Source organism: Cornus florida, unplaced genomic scaffold (genome assembly GCF_030987335.1).
Source record: "Cornus florida cultivar Cherokee Brave unplaced genomic scaffold, ASM3098733v1 CherokeeBrave_3.0.0_Hap2_Chr02, whole genome shotgun sequence".
NCBI lineage: Eukaryota > Viridiplantae > Streptophyta > Magnoliopsida > Cornales > Cornaceae > Cornus > Cornus florida.
In genome coordinates this window covers 76176798-76197499 of record NW_026775572.1, presented here as the reverse complement: position 1 = coordinate 76197499, position 20702 = coordinate 76176798, and the positions used below count along the sequence as shown (strand labels likewise).

Below are 20702 nucleotides of genomic sequence, written 5' to 3'. Positions count from 1 at the left end.
AAGAGGTCTGCTATGACCATTTGAAGGTAATTATAACCATCATTTAATGTTTGTTTTGTTCAAAATAAATTAGAGGTTGCTGGTCTAATTGGTTACAAATTGTAGCTTACCTTAATTTTACATTATAAAGGAGGTCTTTGGAGTGGATGCATATGCGAATGACACTGATTTTAAGCGAGTAAATAAAGGGATTTCCAGCGCGTTGAGGAAATATAGATATAAATTGAAGTGTCATTTTGAAGAGCATCTTCCAATTGAGAATGCACGTCGCCATCCTTACAATGGTATTGGTAATGCTGTTTGGGAAAAATTGTGTGATACGTGGATGTCACCAAAATTTGAGGTTCAATTTCTTAACTACTTGTTTTTTACTATTTAATATAATAATTTCATTCACTAGCTATTTAGGTTTCCTAACTTGTAATATTATTTGAATTACTACTTAGGAAATAAGTGGGAAAAACAAAGAAAATCGTTCTAAGAATGAGGTTCCACATTATTCTGGATCAATGTCCTTCGTCAGACGTTACGATGCTTATGTGCGTAATATATGAAACAATAATTATAAATTTTTTATTTTATATTCTATATTTTAAACAATATATTTGTCTAATAGTCACTATTACTTTATACTGCAGGTCAAACTCAAAGAAAGGCAGAGCCAAGAAGATGAGGACGGTGAAAAGGATGAGGATCCTGCTATTCGTTTGTATAAGGACACACATTTTAAGGAACAAGGTAGATGGGCACACGAGAAAGCTAAGAGGAATTTTGTAAGTTAACTATAAGCTAGCATGTTGGATTATGAAATTTGGATCTCATAATATTTTTGTGGTTTATAGGGGGTCACATGCCTTTAAGTGACCATTCTGGATTTTTTGTGCACAAATGGAGGTAGGGAATTGTTGCAGATGAAGTGTGGTTTTCTTGTTTTTTACTATTTAATATATATATCTTCCACCTTTCCTAGAAAAATCACTGAACTCAGAAACAATCAAGTGGAACTTGAAAATTTATATGCGAATACAATCACGCTGTCTTGAACTAATAAAGCAAGAACCTATTTAATACTGAACATGTCCTTGACCACAGTGTCATACCCTTCTCAGTGAAACAGAAAATAATCATATTCATTGTTTCGAAAGAAAAAAACATTGAACTTAGACTTGTGTTAGCCAATGGCATTGTCTGTGCAACTTACCAGCCAGCGACAGTGGGTCAATGAGATAACTCAAAAGGATTCAAGGTCCTAATCTAATCTTCAACTATTTAAAGGGTTAGATTGCATATTGCTCCTTTAAGATCAGCTTGATGACTAGGTTTCTGAAGACTTTATCACCACTAACTTGTTTTATAATATGTGATGCAGAATTGTTTAAATTTCCACCATATTAAATTCATTTTCTTAACCTTTTCTCTGGTTTTTAGTACAAATTCTTTAGACATGAACTTGTAAAACATATTGGTCACATGACACACTAGGTTGCTTTGTTTTGAACAACTTGAATATTAAAATTGGAATGGTAAATAACCATGGTGTCCCTTTTTACATATTAGGCTGTTCTTAGAAAGCATTTGATGTGAAACCACATTTTCAAAATTATCTTTACAAGACACTGAGTCATTATGATTACCATGATGTGCACAACTTTAATATAGATATGTTGATCATTTGCTGTAAAGTATTTGAATAGCCTGGTCTCATGATCTAGTCATTGTCCATCTTCTTTAAGATTCTTAATTATGGCATATACTAATATGGCCTACCACCAATCTATTGACTTGGAAATAGGCAAACTATGAGATGATGATACAGTCTACGTATAGTAAAAATGGCAAAAATATTGGATGATTTAGAATGGTTTTTACCACCGGGAAAATAAAAAATAAAGGGAAAGTAACAAATTTAAAAGAAGAGTGCTAAACTTATTTAAAATGTTCTTTTGGAATACTCATTTAATCAGAAGTTACATATCTATCAACTAATCTTAATCTAACTAGTTTGTTCACCTTAACTGTTATCCTGTAATTTAATAACATGAAAAGGCTGTCTGGAAAATAAGAATTGTTATCCTGTAATTTAATTTGGGAAAGATTACTCAAGAATTGTTGCGGATGAAGAGATTCCAAATGGGTTTTATTGAATTTTTTGGATTTGGAATCTGGGTTTGTCTGGAAAACAAGATTTGTTGAGGTCTTTCTCTTTCTCTCTCTATAAATGTATATACAAATGTATTTATATATATGTTCATACAAACATGCACACATATAAATTTATATCATGTTTTCTATTGATTTCCTTGATATGTTTGTTTCTTTCTTTTACTTGATTCAAAATGGTGGTGCATATTCCTAATCAGATATATATGAATTTTCCTTTAGATGATTATGATTTTGAATTGAGTTTGTAGTTGATTTGAGTAGTGCATAGAATCATGGGAATATATCTTTAAAATAATTAGGTAGATTGTAGTGGATGGAAAATTAGAACTAATGTTTTTTGCTTTGTTTCTTGGGAGAAAAAAAAATACACTTTGGCTTATTTTCTAGGGATATTGATGCTTTTCTTTTATCTTCTATCTGGCATTTCCCAATAACCAAACAGAGTGTTATTAGTTTGCTAATACTTTTTCTTCTTACTGGTTGAATGTGATTAGCATTGTCTGGAAATGGTTTTTTTTTTTTTTTTTTTTTTTTTTTTTTTTTTTTTTTTTTTTTTTTTCATACAATAAATTGGTGTCTGAACAGCTTCCAGAAACAAAGCAGAATGTTATGCTTTTTTTTTTTTTTTATTGTGTAAAAGTTGTTACAAGAGAGAGAAAAAATTATATGCATTTGTTAGTTCAAGCTAGGAATCAGTTTGTAATCCTAAAATAATTAAATTCAAATAGAAGTGATCTTTTTCTTAAAATGAACATAGCTATATACTCGTAGAGATGGATAAACAAAGATGTTGTCTTATGTACACACATGTTGAGTGAGACACAAAGAAGTGATCTTTTAGAAGAATATATATATATATATATATATATATATATATATATATATATAATTATTCAGGAAAAAAATGCATATATGTAATTATATATATATATATAGAGAGAGAGAAAGAGAGAGTTTGTGTTTAAAATTGGAATTACGTGTTTTATACATAGTTGGGAATTATGGCAATTGTATTCTTTTAGATCTACCGGTGTAAATAAGACTATGCATAGTGGGTGTGTGAGTTTATTGCCAAGGTAAAAGAAAAAAAAAAAAAAAACAAGACTAGTTGCATAGGATTTTATTATTATTATTTTTATACTATTCCCATAAAATAAATAATTTTGTGGGTGGAAATAGTTTGGAGATCTCTTAACTTGATGACTAAACCACACCAAGAATTCATGAAGCATCAACTTTCCCATGGAATTTGAGCCCCCACCAGTAAAGGTGGATATGCACTTGTGAAGTTAATCCAGTTCCTCTCCCTCTAATAAAATAGTACTACATAATTCAAAAGAATGTATGATTAATTGGTAGTGCTAATGTGACTGATGCTTCTGCTTTTATTCCTCACCAATGATAGGGATGGAAAAATGTGGTTTCATTATAACTTTTGGTAAATTTGATATTTGGTATTAATGCTAATCTCAATCCTGCTTGTGTACCTGAATTCCTTTTGTTCATGAAGATTCTAGCTTGCACATGATTTATTCCTATGCCATATTCTTTTAATTTAATAGCGAACTTAAATATTTTGCAGGATGCAATGAAAGAAAAGGCTGCACAGAATTCTCAAAATTCTGATGGTACGAGTCCAACCATAAATGATGTTGAGATAGTACAAAACCAACTAGGCATAAGGAAGGGATATTGCCGTGGATTCGGACATGGTTTCATGGCTCCAAAGCGTCAGCGTGCCCTTCATCATGTGATGAGGCTTCTAGGAAAAGGGCCAAAATTGCTGAAGAAAGAAATGTACAAATGGCGGAAAAGATGGAAAAACTTAAGAAGATGCTTGAGCAGTACCAACAACAGTCGCCACCATGGTTCCTCCAATATCAGCAGTAGCAGCAGCAGCAGCCGCCACCATGGTTCCTCCAATTTTAGCAGCAGCAGCAGCAGTCGCCACCATGGTTCTACCAACAACAGTCTCCATCAGATTCCCAATAGCAGCAAACCGCACCAAACTAGCATCAGCTGCCACTGCCACTTCCAACAGACTCTCATTTTCAGCAGCCGCCACCAACAACAAGATGGCAATATCAGCAGCCGCCACCAACATGGTCGCACCAGCAAGCACCACCACAACCACCAAAAGAATGAATAATGGATCTTAAAGAGGATGGAACAATTTTTTGTGTTACCACATGGTTTTAGTTTTTGTTTAGAAAATTGGAGATTTTATATTTTGTGGATCTTGAATATATATATTGTGGATTGATTTTGTTTTATGGATAGTAATATCTTTTTGAATGTTATTGTGGATCTATTTTGTTTATGTTTTGTATATATCCGGAATGGTTAAAACCACAAATTAAGTATACAATATATATATATATATATATATATATATATATATATATATATATATATTAATGTATTAGAGACAGTCTACCCGTCCCTAATACAATAATTATAATTTACAAATAATGTATTAGGGACGGTCTAACATAATAATTATAATTAAAAATAATGTATTAGGGACGGTCTGACCGTCCCTAATACAATAATATATTAAAATATATAATTATAAATAATGTATTAGGGATGGTCAGACCGTCCCTAATACAATAATTATAATTTAAAAATATGTATTAGGGACGGTCTATCCGTCCCTAATACTGTAGATAGACCGCTCCTAATACAATAATTATAATTTATAAATAATTTATTAGGGACGGTGTGTTCATCCTTAATACTGTAAATAGACCGTCCCTAATACTCTAGGTATTGGGGACAGTCCTTAAAACTGTCCCTAATTCATACCTTATTAGTTAAGTCTAGACCGTCCCTAAAAAGTTTTAAGGATGGTATTATTTGGGACAGTTCGGACTGTCCCTAAAGGTCAAAAGTATTTGTCACGGTCAACTTTGACCGTCCCTAAAGCTCTTTTGGCACGCTACTTTTAGTGATGCACCAATTTGACTTTTAGGGACGGATTTGGGGCTTTTAGGGATAGTTTCGACTGTCCCTAAAACCCGAATTTCTTGTAGTGTCTTTCTTCGATCTAGAGGTCTGGGAAAGTGGGTATGGGATAATAGTTTCTAGAAGAAGGTAGTTCTAAAGCATTAAATTCCTGGTCCTGAAAGATTTCAGTAATTTCATCAATTTCAGTGCCAGTACCAATTTCTTGGTCTAGAGTATTGATATTTCTGGTGAGTCATTCTGGTGTATCAGGAATTGTAGCCGTGGAAGCCATAAGTGATTTGATTTATTTAATTTTGTTCTGTGCTTCTTCAATGGCACTATGCCTGGATAATTGTTTAGATAAATGTAGGGGAATTTCATGTGGTATGAAAGGGGGAGCATTATTTAACTGAATTGGGATTATTTGATCTTTTTGAAGCAAGGTTTCAACACGAGAAAGCTGAGCGCCAAGTGTCTGGAGATGCTGGTTTGTGTAATTATTTTGTTCCATGATGCTTCAAACATCACGGGTTGTGGATGGAGTATTGTCGGTGGCTACTGCTTTTATTTTAAAAGGAGAAGCACTAAGTGTGATGGTTCCTGCAACCTTCGTCTTGAATTCGATTGCTTCAGCTGAGGGGTGGATGGCTTCAATGGCTTCACCTCGGGAAGTTTTCCATGTGGTTGTGGATTTGGATATGACATTTAAGGATTTGATTGTTGAGAAATGAAAATCAATGTCATTGTCAAGACAATATTTTTCAAACCACGTAAAGAAAGGGGCTGAAAACTTGTGGTGTAGACAAAAAACATGTCACTCTTCTCTAATCTCAATGGTTTGTTGAGCAGCAAAGGTTCTGGAATAGCATTGTTTCTTGGAGTTATTGATGTTAGAGTAGAAGTCTTTACGTAGGAATTCTTTATCCATCTCATAAACCTTTTGGATTACGTAGAGTTGATGGATCTGGTGGTCTGGATCTTCAAACTAAAAATGGTTTAGGGATGGAGGAGAGTCTTGTGGATCTTGGTTTTGAGGAGTGTTTTTGGTAGTCAAAGGATTGCGTTGAAGAGGAGGGAAAGAAGCTTGAGAAAAAGACGATCTAGGTGGTTCTATTTCTCGAATAGAAAGTCTAATGAGCCTATTAGAATTAAATCTAACTTTTACCGTTCCAACGAAAAATTGAGATATTTGTTCCAGCCTTTTATTCTCAATCTTTGAAGGAGGAACTGCATGCTCAAGAGTCCATTCTTCTAGTGACTTCATTCCAAGTGATGGTTCTTCGAACATAAGTGTGTGAATTTTCATCACTAGCATGGAGAATGAGGGTTTTGCCTTTGGGAGATTAACGAAGAGCATGGAGGCTAATCTGAGTAGTATAAACTTTGTAATGGACTCTATAAAAAACATTGAAAGGTATGGCTCCATCCATTATTTCATAACCACTACTTGAGACATTGAGGGTTAAAGTATAGAGGATTGTTGGGTTATCAAGAGCTACGAAGTAATTTGGAAAACAATTGAAGTATTGTGGGCTATTAAAAATGCTAGTTTGGCAAACTCCTAACAAAGATGTTTCAAAATTAAGATGCCTACAGTCTCTAAGAGTAAGCATGATAGCAGTGTTAAGTCCTTTTGAGGTAAGAGGTTTGACTGCAATTTGGATAAGCCTTATATGTAGGAAATTGTATTTCTTCTTGTGTTCAACTATGCCTCTTTTTTGCAAAAGTTGGATGACTTCAAAAGGGTTTTTGAGAGAAATGGTTTGATCTACAGTTTTGATGGAGTATCCTATTTTGAGGTTGAAAGTCGAGGATTTGTAAATATCCCTAATAGGAACCTTGGGTATATTCCAAGTATCCTATTGATCATTCTAACCGCTATCAATATGCTGTTCTTCTTGGTTAACTATCACTCTTCCTCCTAGAGGAGCTAACGAAGTCGAAGACATGCTTCTGCTGAAAAAAACTCGTTGAACCTTACCTAAATGACCGTCCGTCCGACCAACCCTAAGTGGCACACCTAGCCTAAACTGGATCCAAGTCCGGAAACAGAAAATTAAGAAGGTTAAATGGGTTGAATCACAACACATGGCTCTGATACCATAAACACTATATATATAGAGAGAGAGAAAGAGAGTTGTTCGAAATACAATAAGAAAGTTGTTCGAAATACAATAAGAAAATACATAAATGGTTTTTGTATTAAAAGAAAAATAATTACAGGCGCACAGAGGGTATACCCTCAGAAAGAATTGAAAAAGGAAAAGAACCTAATTCAGGAAAGAAAAAGAGTAAAAAATAATACAAACTAATTAATGTCTCTAAGAGAGACATTAAAAATATCAAGAACTTCCAACAAGAGACATTAAAAATATCAAGAACTTCCAACAAAATTTGTCTAGCCACCTCAGAGGAAGAACTAGTACTATGTCCATATAGTCTAGAATTTCTCTCTTTCCAAATACTCTAAAATCCAGCAACTAAAAGAGTATGTAACATTTTACTACTCTGCTGTAAAAACCAAATCAGTAACTCTTTAACTGAGTGAATTAAATTGAAATCGATCATCAGTCCAAGAGTAACTTACAACCAATTCTAGAAATTCCTTGCAAAAGGACATTGAACAAACACATGGTTTCTAGTATCAATCTCTTGAAGACAAATAGAGCAATGTGGAGCTAGCAGCACTTTTCTTCGCTGTAGATTATACATTGAAGGGAGTCTATCTTGAAAAAGAAAAACTCCATGAACTGACCAGCGTGGCCTAGCTTTACCCTAGTAAACTGTGGACCAAGTTACCTCTAGAATAACCTCCTTGCAACATTTCCAAGCATTTTTGAATGTAAAAGTATCTCCATTCCAAAGAAAACTGTATGATCTAGCAAGAAGTGGCAGAGTACATGGATATTCCCTAATAGGTTTGAAAATTTCTCATTGTAAAATATCAAAATTCCAACCTCCATTACTTATAAGACAAGATGGAGGAGAGGTGATGAGCACTGAAAAGTGCGTATTTAAACCCCTTAAGCTTAGGCATTCTAGTACCTTCATCTATCTTACTCTACCGTTTTAGATTGATTTCATATTATTTCCTTTTTCAAGCACTTATCCTGAAAATAAGCTAACTCTGCCAAATAAGAGCTTAATTGAAGCAATTCTAGGATTAAACAAAGGAAGGAGCAAAGTGGAGAAAGAGGGAAGCAAATGAAGCCAAAGGTGGGAAGCAGCAAAGTTCGATCGATCCAAGTTCAAGGTTCGATCGATTGAACAATGATCGATCTCAGTACTTCAAGATAGATCCAAGCCTTGACCCAAAAGCATAAAGTTCCAAAAGTTTGATCGATCCAACACCATCCTTCGATTGATCGAACACTTTTGTCCTTATTCAAATGATTGATCCTATCCACAGCTGTACCACCCACTAACCACTTTTGTCCTTTTCCCATAAATATCTCCCAAAAATATCTCGGATTTGTCTTTTTCCAAAAAGCTCAGACAGTTCGATCAATCCAAGTTCAAGGTTCGATCGATAGAACTTCCTCTAGTGCGAAAAAGTTAAAATTCCACCTCATTGAAAGTTGTCCTTTATCCAATCATTAGGGAATATTGTGTGCACGACCCTAGTTCATTTTAGGTGTCATTTTGACCTACCTATATAAGGATAAGGATTGCTTTTTACAAAGGAGAGCCAACATTTTTTTCATACCATCTCTTGGAAAGCAAGCTTAGAGGAGGAGGAGGCTAGAGACACCATTGGAGTTCTTCATCAACAAGGAGCAGATTTCAACCATGGAGTTAGCCCTTGAGGGTTGGAGCATCATCACCATGAGTGGTTAGACATCCTCTTGGGGCTAGAGTTAGCCCCAAGCATGCTTTCTACATCTTAATCTTGTGTATTATTGAGGGATTAGTGTTGTAATTGATGTTTTGACACTTTGATATATATAGATCTTGTTTATTCAATGATTTATGTGGTTTAATGCTTTCAATTGATCATTTCATTCTATCCATATGTTTATGTATGCTAGAATAGATGTTCATGTGCTTGTCTCTAGATTTTGTGTTATTAATGCATGTCTATGTGTATTGATGCTATAGATTTGGAGATTGTCAAAACATAGTGCTTAAAGGAATGCTTTTGTGATTCTCTTGATGGTTCATGCTTATGCCTTGATGGATTGTGCCTCTCCCCTAGTTTATTTTCATGCTAGTAGAGTAGATGTAGTGTAGTTGTAGTATAGTGTTAAATGGGAGGACAATCTATGCTTGTTGTTTGATGATCCAAGCTTTTGAATGCAATTAGCATATGTCTCTATCCTTGTGTTGTATTTGGATTGTGAGCTTAATGAAAGAATTAATGACTTGTTTTGATTTATTATGCCTTCCACATGTTGTTAAGACAATATATGCTTCATTGCTTAGATATATTGTGCGTTTTACATGATGTTTAGACAATACATGTTTAACTAGTCGTCCTTGGTTGTTGAATTAACCAAACACACATACACCAATATTGTAACACACCATTTGCCTTCATTAATCACTTGTCAATGATATAGAAGTGCATTGCTTGGTGGTGATCTCTAAACCCCAAGACCTCTCTCTCTCTTACTTACTCTTAATTGCATTCTTTTTCTATCATTTAGCTTAATCTAGTTTCTTTTTAATCAACCAACCAACCAATTGTTTGATCACTCGACCTACTAGCCCTAATAACAATTCCACGACATTGCTCGATCCTCATAATCCCTTGGGACGATCCCTACTCACCCTAGCTATATTTTTAGTGAAAGGTAGTAGTGGCTTCTATAAATGTAAAATTCTTGGCCCTCGCCTTAATGCACACTCATCAAGCTTGATGTGGTGGGATGGTACGAACCCGCATCAGTTTTTGGCGCCGTTGCCGAGGATTGATTGATTGATTAGATTTGGCAACGACGAATTTGTGGAATTGATTAGGATTAGTACTCTTTTGATCGTGTCTTTACTTTATTTTTATTTTTCTTTTTGGTTACTTATTGTGTTGTTCTTATTTAACTAGGTGCACTATTGGAAAGGAAGCAAGTAAAGGAGCCATTGAGCATTCAATTCAAGCAAGCAAAGAAAGCAAAAAGCTTAAAATTCTAAAATTGCTAAGCTAAGCTTTAAAATTTGGAGTTGAAGTGCTAAAGGACCTTTGTGAGATTTTCTTTACTCAACCCCTTAGTTAAATCATCGGCCCACGTGGAGGCTTATTTTTAATTGTCTTGTATCACTGTTGTTAAAGTATGGGAGTATGAATTAAATGTTTGTGGAAGAATTCTAATTACATTGTTGTGAAGGCATAGTGTTTGTCATTCTTTGTATTTGTTGTGTTTTGCATTGTGCATGCATGGGCATCATTCATTGAGACCAACTCTTGTCCCTCTTGATTTGCATCTTGAATCTATCGTTTGAAATCCTAGGGGAAGAAGAAGTTCAAATAGAGTCAATCTATCGATGGATGACCATAATAATAATCATGTTGAGGACCTTGGTCACATAGACCAACAAGGTATCCTTCATCCCAATGTGCATAATGAGAACATACAAGTACCATTAGGCATGCCTAGGCCATTCATTCACCAACCACCATAATAACAAGGCCAAGTTCCATATGGAATGCCAAGGCTAATGTATGCTCCACAACCTCCAGTCAACAATCAAGGAATTCAAAACCAAGGTGTGGTAGCAAGCACTCTCAATGCAAGAGAGAAGGGAACGATGCCTATAAATGCCCCACCTAAGCAACAATGTGTTGTGGAAACCCATTCCTCATCGGAAGGCCACACCATTGAACATGTTAATGCGGTGACTACCTTACGGAGTGGTAGGATTGTGGACAACCAAGTTGGAATGTCCAATGAAGAAAGTGAACTGGTGTAACCTAAAGTTGTTACCCGTCCCGTTTCACATCCTATTCCTTCTTCATTGTATATACATGACCTTGTGAATGAGAAAGTCTTGAAAGATGTGTTTGAAAAAGAAGTTTTAAAAAATGATGTTGAAAATGTTTTGTTGAAAAATGATTTGAAAACTTTTTGTGTTGAAGAGAGTTCAAAAGAGAATTTTGAAAAAGTGTTTGAACTAAATATTCCATTTCTAGATGCCTTAAAAGGATCCATTTCAAAAGACAAGCAAAATGCAAAAACCAATGAAATCAAGGAAATGTTTAGGCAAGTGAAAGTTAATCTTCCATTATTGGATGCAATCAAGCAAATTCCAGCTTATGCCAAATTCTTGAAGGACTTGTGCACCCAAAAGCGGAAGAACAAGAGCCAAGCACCTAGAAAAGTGGTTTTAACCGAGCAAGTAAGCTCAATTTTGCAGCATAACACTCTTCCAAAGTTTAAGGACCCCGGTTCACCCACTACATCATGCATTATTGGTGATCATGTCATTAATCTGGCGTTTCTTAACTTAGGAGCAAGTGTTAACCTTCTTCCATACTCGGTTTATGTTAAATTAGGCCTAGGTGAATTGAAACCGACGTTGGTAGTTTTGCAACTTACCGATTGATCCATTAAGAAGCCTAGAGGTATAATTGAAGATGTTTTGATAAAGATTGACAAATTCTTCTTCCTGATTGATTTCGCTGTCATAGACACAAAACCGGTTCCCAATCCTAAGAGCCAGATTCCTGTTATCCTTGGCCGTCCTTTCTTGGCAATCGCTAATGCCAACATCAATTGTAGGACGTGGATAATGAAGATCTCATTTGGCCACATGAAGGTAAAGTTGAATATTTTTAATCCCACACCCAATTCATTTGACAAATATGAAGGAGAAGTTAATGTTATAGAGAATGTCATGATCTTCAATGTCAAGGAAATGAGCTTTTGTGTAAAACCAAAACTTCCAAAGGATCATCTTCAACCTTGCATTCTAAAAGTCTTGTTTCAAACTCTTACTTTGAAAGGGCATAGAAGCCCAAAGGTTGTGATTGTGTAGACAAGGGACCAAAGATTTCTTTTGAGCTTAATCCAACAAGTTCTTTAAAGAACCATTTGTTGGGTAGAGTTCAAAACATCTATCACCCCAACAAGGAGGGGATGCATTATAAGATCTTTGATTTGGGCTAAAAGAGCCCAATGTCTTGCTAGAGACATTAAAGACTAGCAAAGACATTTCGTAGGGTGTCAAAACCCTATTCCTCCCCCATTTCTATCTTTCATTTCATTTCTTACGAAATCTAGATACTTGTTTTTGGTTCATATGCATTTCAAGGAACTTTGGTGAGGATTGCATAAGCTTTCATATCATTAATGAGCATTCTGCATAGTTCGATCGATCTCAAACTCGAGTTCAATCGATCGAACTCCATTCTGCATCCAACACTTAGAAAATTTTTCGACCTGCAGAAACCTGCATCCAAATCACCTCTCTATCCCATCGTTCGAACTAACTCTTAAATCGATCAAGAGACCTTCGATCGATCCAACTTCCAAGTTCGATCGATCTTATGACTCAACACTTAGAAAAATTTTGAGCTTGCATCAACCTGCATATTTCAGCTCTCTATCTGATCGTTCGAAACATTCTAAGATCGATCTGAAAGTTCTTCGATCGATCCAACTTCCCAGTTCGATCGATCTCATGTTCCAACACTTAGCCAATTTTCTGAACCAAAAACCTGCATATTTTTGCTCTCTGTCTGATCGATCGAACTCTTGTTTCGATCGATCTCAATCTTCATTTCATTATTTTGACTTTGTTTTGACTTTTCAAATTTCCAAAAATCCAAAAATATTTGTATTTGTATTTCATTTTATTTTATTTTCTTTTTTAAAAAGTTTTCCAAAATTCAAAAATATTATATTTTAATTAATTTTTAATTATTAGTGTTTATTCAATTAAATTTATTTTAAAAAAAATTATTTTATTTTCCAATTTTTAATTTTAATCCCAATTTTTAATTTTCATTTTGCAATTTTCAAAAAAATTTCAAAAATAAAAAAATACTTTGAAAAGAGTTCATCAAAGTTCGATCGATCGAACTTTGTCGGGAATGCTTTTAAAAATGGAATCGAGGGTTTGCAAGATCGATTACAAAAATCGATCTAACTTACCCTCATCCTCAAAACCATAACCTCTCTTTGTCGCAGTCACTGTCCAACCACTTCACCATCTCTGGCGAAGCTTTCCGGCGAGTTTCCAAGCTTCACATCTCTGTCTCATCTCGGATTCCATCTTTTCTTCTTCGCATCCATTTCTCTCACTCATTCAAGGTAAGAATCGAGATCCACTTTGAGATTTGATCTTCGATTTGATGATTCAATGATTTGCATACTCGATTTAGGTTGCTTAGATGGTTGAATCTCCATTTTTAAAGCTTCAAAGCCCTGTTTTTTTATATGTATATATATGTGTGTTTTTGATCTATCTTTGGGAGTTTGGGCCTCGATTTGTGATGGATACTGGTTGATTTGATGTGTTGTTGGGCCCACGAACACGTTCGTGTGGGCCCCATGCTTCCAAAGTCACAAATCTGTGACCTTTGAGTTTTCAATGTCGCATAGTTCGATCGATCAAACTACTATCTTCGATCGATCATGAGAGATCGATCGAACTCATGCCTTCGATTGATCGAAGTAGTAAGATCGATCTCATTTACTTTCGATCAATAAAAAAAAAGTGATCGATCTCACTTCTTTTTATGATCGATCGAATTTCACAGATCTCACACACACACTTCATTCATCATATCTTATGTTCACGCTATCATATCTATGCCCAATGCCTGTGATATTCCACATTGGATGCATTTCATACTTACATTGTTTAGCATGTTTCATATTCTACCACTTGCATATATTCATGTCATATTTGTTCTATCTATTTTACTTGACATACATGATTCTATTTCGTGCTTTTAAATTTCTTATTCTGGCACTAACTCCCATTGCAAGTTTTTCTTTTTCTTTTTGCGGGCCATGGTAAAGAGGAAGATCATTGCCAACAGGCAACACGAGCCGACCTAACATACTAGGCCATGGACAGAAGAGCCAGTAGAGGCTACCCCGCCTCAGTCACCATCTCATGAGCCTGAGGATGACCACATACCATCCACTTCTACAGCTCATCCTGCTTTCACTCCATCACCATCTTCACCGCAGACTGGAGCTGAGCATTCACATATACCACCTCAGCCAGCTTAGCCAGCTTATCTGGGGCATGAGAGGCCCACACCTCGATATGCATACATGACGCTCGACCATGAGTCAGAGTTTGACACAGCCTTCTTCTCTCGATCAGTGCTGACCCGATCCGCCTACCAGGATATTATTCCGAGGGGCCTAGCCACTATTCTTGCCCTCATTACAAAGCCGGTCTACCCACAGCTGGTTCGGTTGTTCTACCAGAACTTCCGACCATCACCGCGTACCACAACCGAGATGGTTACTTCTATCGATGGTCATCCGATCACCATTACAGTGGACACTTTAGCCCGCTCTTGCCGCTGTCCACGCAGATGTCCTCCAGAGCTTTAGGACACATATCCGAGGCTATTTAGGCCTTCATATACCGACATGGCAGTTTTTCTCACAGGTCACCATGCCAGGGGCGAGACCTTCGCCACTCGGACATTCCTTCCAGACGACTTATAGTTTATTGATTCCGTTCTCTATCAGAATATATACATGGTGGGGCACAAGATTCAGAGGAGGGGTGATTATCTTACAGCCCTTTACTCTTTCTACACCGGGCACTGGGTGTCCATTCCCGCGCTCATCTGGAGCATGATAAAGAAGCTGTATGACGAGTACATTAGTAAGGAGACGCCCGGACGAGCTATGTCTCTTCCTTTCAAGCACCTCATCACCCAGATCCTCATCGACCAGTGCTACCCCATCTATCCTCGGGAGCAACCCGAGAGAGGTTCCTGTCACTACCTCAAGAAGGACTGGAACAAGACCTACCGCTCCATTATTACCAGGTTACAGGACCACCTGGTACTGGCTACAGCAGAGTTGGAGTTAGAGGAGGCACAGGCCCAGGCCCAGGCAAAGGCACCGGTAGAGGCAGTAGCAACGCATCCCGCAGCGGATGACGCACCAGTCGATCCAGCTGCCGAGCATTTAGACATAGACTTAGAGCGCCCTGCAGACGATGCAGAGTAGGAATCTCTAACCAAGTCGACCATTCATGAGCAGGAGCAGACTCAGGAGCTTTTTTCTGATTTATCTATACCTAAGACTCCAGATAAGACCCCCGGCTTTGGAGTGCGTCTGCAGACGCTTGAGGATGCTGTTGTTTCCATCCGAGCTGACCTCACAGCCCACAGAGCTGATTTTGCTGCCTTCCACACGGATGTTGCGACCATATTCAGAGATTTATCAAGAGACATCCACAGAGCCAGACCTGCCCGTCCTACCTCATCCTCCTGAGCTATTAGTCTTTTCTATCTTATGATCCCTCTCTCCTTTTGATACTTTACTATTGTCACTGTACATTATTATTTTTACAGCCGGTCTGTCAACTTTTATATTTTTGTTATACCTGCACTTTATCTGTTTTATATATATCTATTTTTACTATGGATGTCATATGATTATATTCTCATATCTGTATGTTTGACTCCATCAGGTGCATCACAGTGACTTCAGTGAGAGAGTGCTACCCAATTTCCAGGACCACCCTTATACCTATCTCATTTCTTTATCTGTTTATCCCATTTACACTTGCATGACCACTGTGCACTGACTATCCCATTTTTGTTATCTGATGATTTATCCAAGTGCCAATTTTCAGGACCACAGTTCATCCCAAGTTTGGGGGGGCCATACCACCCACTTCGGATACTTCAGTCCCGATCATTCTTGCTCAGTTGCATTGGTATACTCTTTCCTTTGTTCTCTTTGCATATTGAGGACATTATGCAATTTAAGTTTGGGGGGAATGGTGCTTTACAGTGTTAGTTTTAAATTCAAATTTTGAGCATGACTTGTGTATTTGAGGGATATTTCTATAATTGGTCCATTTCTAGCTATGATTTTGATCTTTTGAGGACTATATTGCTTAAAATTTAAAAATTGCTTGACTTGAGAGTCCAATACTCCTTGTATGCCTTATGAATGCCATTTAGGAGTAAATTTTTCAAAAAATTGATATTATGCTTGCACTTGTGGTCCACATCATCTTGATTTTGTGATTATTTTGAGATTCACTCTAGTCTTCTACACTAGCACATGCGTACACTAGCATTCATTTGTGGGGTACATGCTTTGTTGATTATTGGTTACATCCCAATTGAGCTAGTAGTGCATTGAAAGCTTTCATTCTTGATAAAGGTAGATAACAACCCCTTTTCACTAAGTAGCTGGGATTCTAGCCTCATCAAGCACTAAACTTCTAGCGCCGAAAGGTGGAGGGCCCAAACTCTAGGTTAATAATTGAACTTGTTTTTTAAAAAAAAAAAAAAAAAAAAAAAAAGCAATAAAAAAGTGAGGACTTCTCCCAAAAGGTGAGAAGTGGGAAATGATTAGATGGAGGTTGTCTTGATTTGTAACCTAGTTGATTTGAGCTTGTAAGTCCGTAGGGGTGTTTGAACGCCTAATGCCCTAAAGCCGTCTGGTTTGGGAGTCATTGACCTAACGCTCGACCTCATAAATTGCTAGAAAGCTTAATAGATCAACACATTGGACCATGCTTCCATCTTTGGTCCTAAAAAAAAAAAAAAAAATCGAGTGAAAAGAATAAGCACACCTAGATGAATAAAGCTTTAATAATAGGTTTACTTTTTGTCTTGATGATCAGTACTAGATTTGTGTGCTAGTTTGAGGGTAAGGATGTGATTAATTCTTTAGTTGGCTTAGATAGCAACACATTTGATGCCGGTCCACTCAAAAAAGATTCTAAAGTTGTTTTGATTATCATGATCATTTTCTTGACGTGTGGAGGACCATACTTGTTTGTTTGATGTTGAAATTTTGGGAGATTGCTTGGAAAGGGTTGAAAAATTGCATACTTGAGGTAATTTTCTCCCAATGCTTGTTTGCAATATTAGTGTCTCTTTTGAAAGAATGAGTTTAATGTTTGTGGGTACCATTTCTGGAAACCCTTACGAGACTTCACTCGTCCACTAGGGGTAACCTAGGGGTTTAAAAGGCTTGTTGCATGTGCTAAGTGCAATTGTGTTCCCTACAAAAATGGCGTTATCCATTTATTGTTTTCTTGTTCATACTTGTATAGTTGCTTATTTCATTCCTTTACTTTCTAGTTCATTGCTAGGGACTAGCAATATTTAAGTTTGGGGGTGTGATGAGCATTGAAAAGTACATATTTAAACCCCTTAAGCTTAGGCATTCTAGTACCTTCATCTATCTTACTTTACTGTTTTAGATTGATTTCATATTATTTCCTTTTTTAGGCACTTATCCCGAAAATAAGCTAACTCAGCCAAATAAGAGCTTAACTGAAGCAATTCTGTGATTAAACAAATGAAGGAGCAAAGTGGAGAAAGAGGGAAGCAAATGAAACCAAAGGTGGGAAGCAACAAAGTTCGATCGATCCAAGTTCAAGGTTCGATCGATCGAACAATGATCGATCTCATCACTTCAAGATAGATCCAAGCCTTGACCCAAAAGCATAAAGTTCCAAAAGTTCGATTGATCCAACACCATCCTTCAATCGATCCAACAATTTGTCCTTATTCAAATGATTGATCCTATCCACAGCTGTACCACCCATTAACCACTTTTGTCCTTTTCCTATAAATATCTCCCAAAAATATCTCGGATTTGTCTTTTTCCAAAAAGCTCAGTTAGTTGGATCGATCTAGCCTAAGTTCGATAGATCTCAGCCAGTTCGATCGATCCAAGTTCACGGTTCATTATCCAATCATTAGGGAATATTAAAAAGTTAAAATTCCACCTCATTGAAAGTTGTCCTGTATCCAATCATTAGGGAATATTGTGTGTACGACCCCAGCTCATTTTGGGTGTCATTTTAACTTACCTATATAAGGATAAGGATTGCTTTTTACAAAGGCGAGCCAATATTTTTTTCATATCATCTCTTGGAGAGCAAGCTTAGAGGAGGAGGAGGCTAAAGACACCATTGGAGTTCTTCATTAACAAGGAGCAGATTTCAACCATAGAGTTATCCCTTGAGGGTTGGAGCATCATCACCATGAGTGGCAAGACATCCTCTTGTGGCTAGAGTTAGCCCCAAACATGCTTTCTACATCTTAATCTTGTGTATTATTGACGGATTAGTGTTGTAATTGATGTTTTGACACTTTGATATATATAGATCTTGTTTATTCAATGATTTATGTGGTTTAATGCTTCTAATTGAACATTTCATTCTATCCATATGTCTATGTATGCTTGAATACATGTTCATGTGCTTGTCTCTAGATTTTGTGTTATTGATGCATATCTATGTGTATTGATGCTATAGATTTGGAGATTGTCAAAATATAATGCTGAAAGGAATGGTCTTGTGATTCTCTTGATAGTTCATGCTTATGCCTTGATGGATTATGTCTCTTCCCTAGTTTATTTTCATGCTAGTAGAGTAGATGTAGTGTAGTTGTAATGTAATGTTAAATGGGAGGACAATCTATGCTTGTTGTTTGATGATTCAAGCTTTTAAATGCAATTAGCATATGTCTCTATCCTTGTGTTGTATTTGGATTGTGAGCTTAATGAAATGATTAATGACTTATTTTGATTTATTATGCCTTTCACATGTTGTTTAGACAATATATGCTTCATTGCTTAGATATATTGTGCCTTTCACATGATGTTTAGGTAATACATGTTTAACTAGTCATCCTTGCTTATTGAATCAACCAAACAGACACACACCAATATTGCAACACACCATTTGCCCTCATTAATCACTTATCAATGATATAGAAATGCATTGCTTAGTGGTGATCTCTAAACCCTAAGACCTTTCTCTCTCTTACTTACTCTTAATTGCATTCTTTTGTTATCATTTAGCTTATTCTAGTTGCTCTTTAATCAACCTACCAACCAATTGTTTGATCACTCGACCTACTAGCCCTAATAATAATTCCACGACATTGCTCGACCCTCATAATCCCTTGGGACGATCCCTACTCACCCTAGCTATATTTTTAGTGAAAGGTAGTAGTGGCTTCTATAAATGTAAAACTCTTAGCCCTCACCTTAATGCATACTCATCAAGCTTGATGTGGTGGGACGGCACGAACCCGCATCAAGAGGACCAAGCAAACCCCAATCTTCTAATACTTCTATGTCCAAATTTCTATAGCAAGGTCTCACCCTCACACCAAGGATCAGATAATACTTTAAAAAATTACCCAGTACCAATTGAAAAATGAACTGAATTTAGCATCGTATCCCTGATATTAATTAAATCTTTCCGCAAAATAGAGTGAGTAAACTTAGGAACTACATTCTAATAGGAAGAATTTGCTGTATATCTGTTTTAAAACCAAGGGGCCCAAAGTCTGTCTTTACTAAGCAAGAAATCCCAGGCTAAAACACAATGAGAAGCCACCTGTAAGTCAATTAATTTTCTAATTCCCAAACCTCCTTTAGCTTTAGGCTTGCACATCACATTCCAGCTCAAAAGATGGATCTTCTTCATGTTTTCCCTACTGCCCCAAACAAAATCTCGGCACCTTTTTTGTATTTGATTAATGATAGCCATAGGAGGATGAAACACATTACAGCAGTATAAACTTATAGGAGTAATGACAGATTTAACCAATTCAGCCTTACCTACAGTTGACAGCAGCCTAGTACACAAGTCAGACAATTTTTTGGAGATTTTATCAATTAGAGCATTACAATGAATCCTCTTTAAACCAGTAGAGCACAATGGTATCCCCAATTATTTTAAAAGAAGCAATTCCTCCTTACACTAAAGTAGATTCAGAATTGATCACCTTCTTCTAACATAGTTGGAGAAGATAACACTGCTTTTGTGATAATTGATATGTAAAGCAGAAACATTCCCAAAGATCTTAAAGATATCTTAAATTATTCTTGCATTAGAAATAGATGTTTTATATGTAATCAAAAGATCATCAGCAAAATAAGTGTGACAGCAGGTTAAGTTTGCTTTCTTGGCAGTGTTTGAAAGTGTGAGTCTCCTATTTGTAACTGAAGTATTAATAAGTTGGGAAAGTTGATCAGCAACTAGTGTAAAAAGCAAGGGAAAAAGGGGGCAACCTTGTCTTAATTCCTTTGAAGGTTGAATGAATCCTGCAAGGGAACCATTCACTAGAATTTAGTATCTAGTGGTTTTCAAAATCATATTAATCCATTTCACCCAGTTTGAACTGAAACCAGAGGCTGTCAAGATATCCAAAAGAAACTTCCAAGAAATTGAATCAAATGCCTTGGTAATATCAGCTTTCAAGGCCATAATGGGATGCTTAGAGTTAAAGTCACTCACCATTTCATGTCCCATGATAATAGCATCTTGAATCTTCCAGCCTTTGACAAAACACTTTGCTGCAAACCAACTAATTGGGAAGCACCATAGAAAGTCTAGAAGCAAGGATTTTTGAGATGATTTTGTATATGAGATTGCGTAAAGGAATAGGCCTAAAATCCTTGGGCTTAACT

The 20702-nt window shown here is 36.4% G+C and overlaps 1 protein-coding gene across 1 annotated transcript; it reads left to right on the top strand.

The window, feature by feature from the left end:
- Nucleotides 1-485: 485 nt before the first annotated feature.
- On the top strand, nt 486-3992 carry LOC132296436 (uncharacterized). Its single transcript, XM_059794639.1, has 4 exons — nt 486-539; nt 639-773; nt 3746-3893; nt 3979-3992. The coding sequence occupies exons 1-4, from the start codon at nt 510-512 to the stop codon at nt 3990-3992; spliced, it is 327 nt and encodes a 108-aa protein (XP_059650622.1). The 5' UTR covers nt 486-509.
- Nucleotides 3993-20702: the final 16710 nt, after the last annotated feature.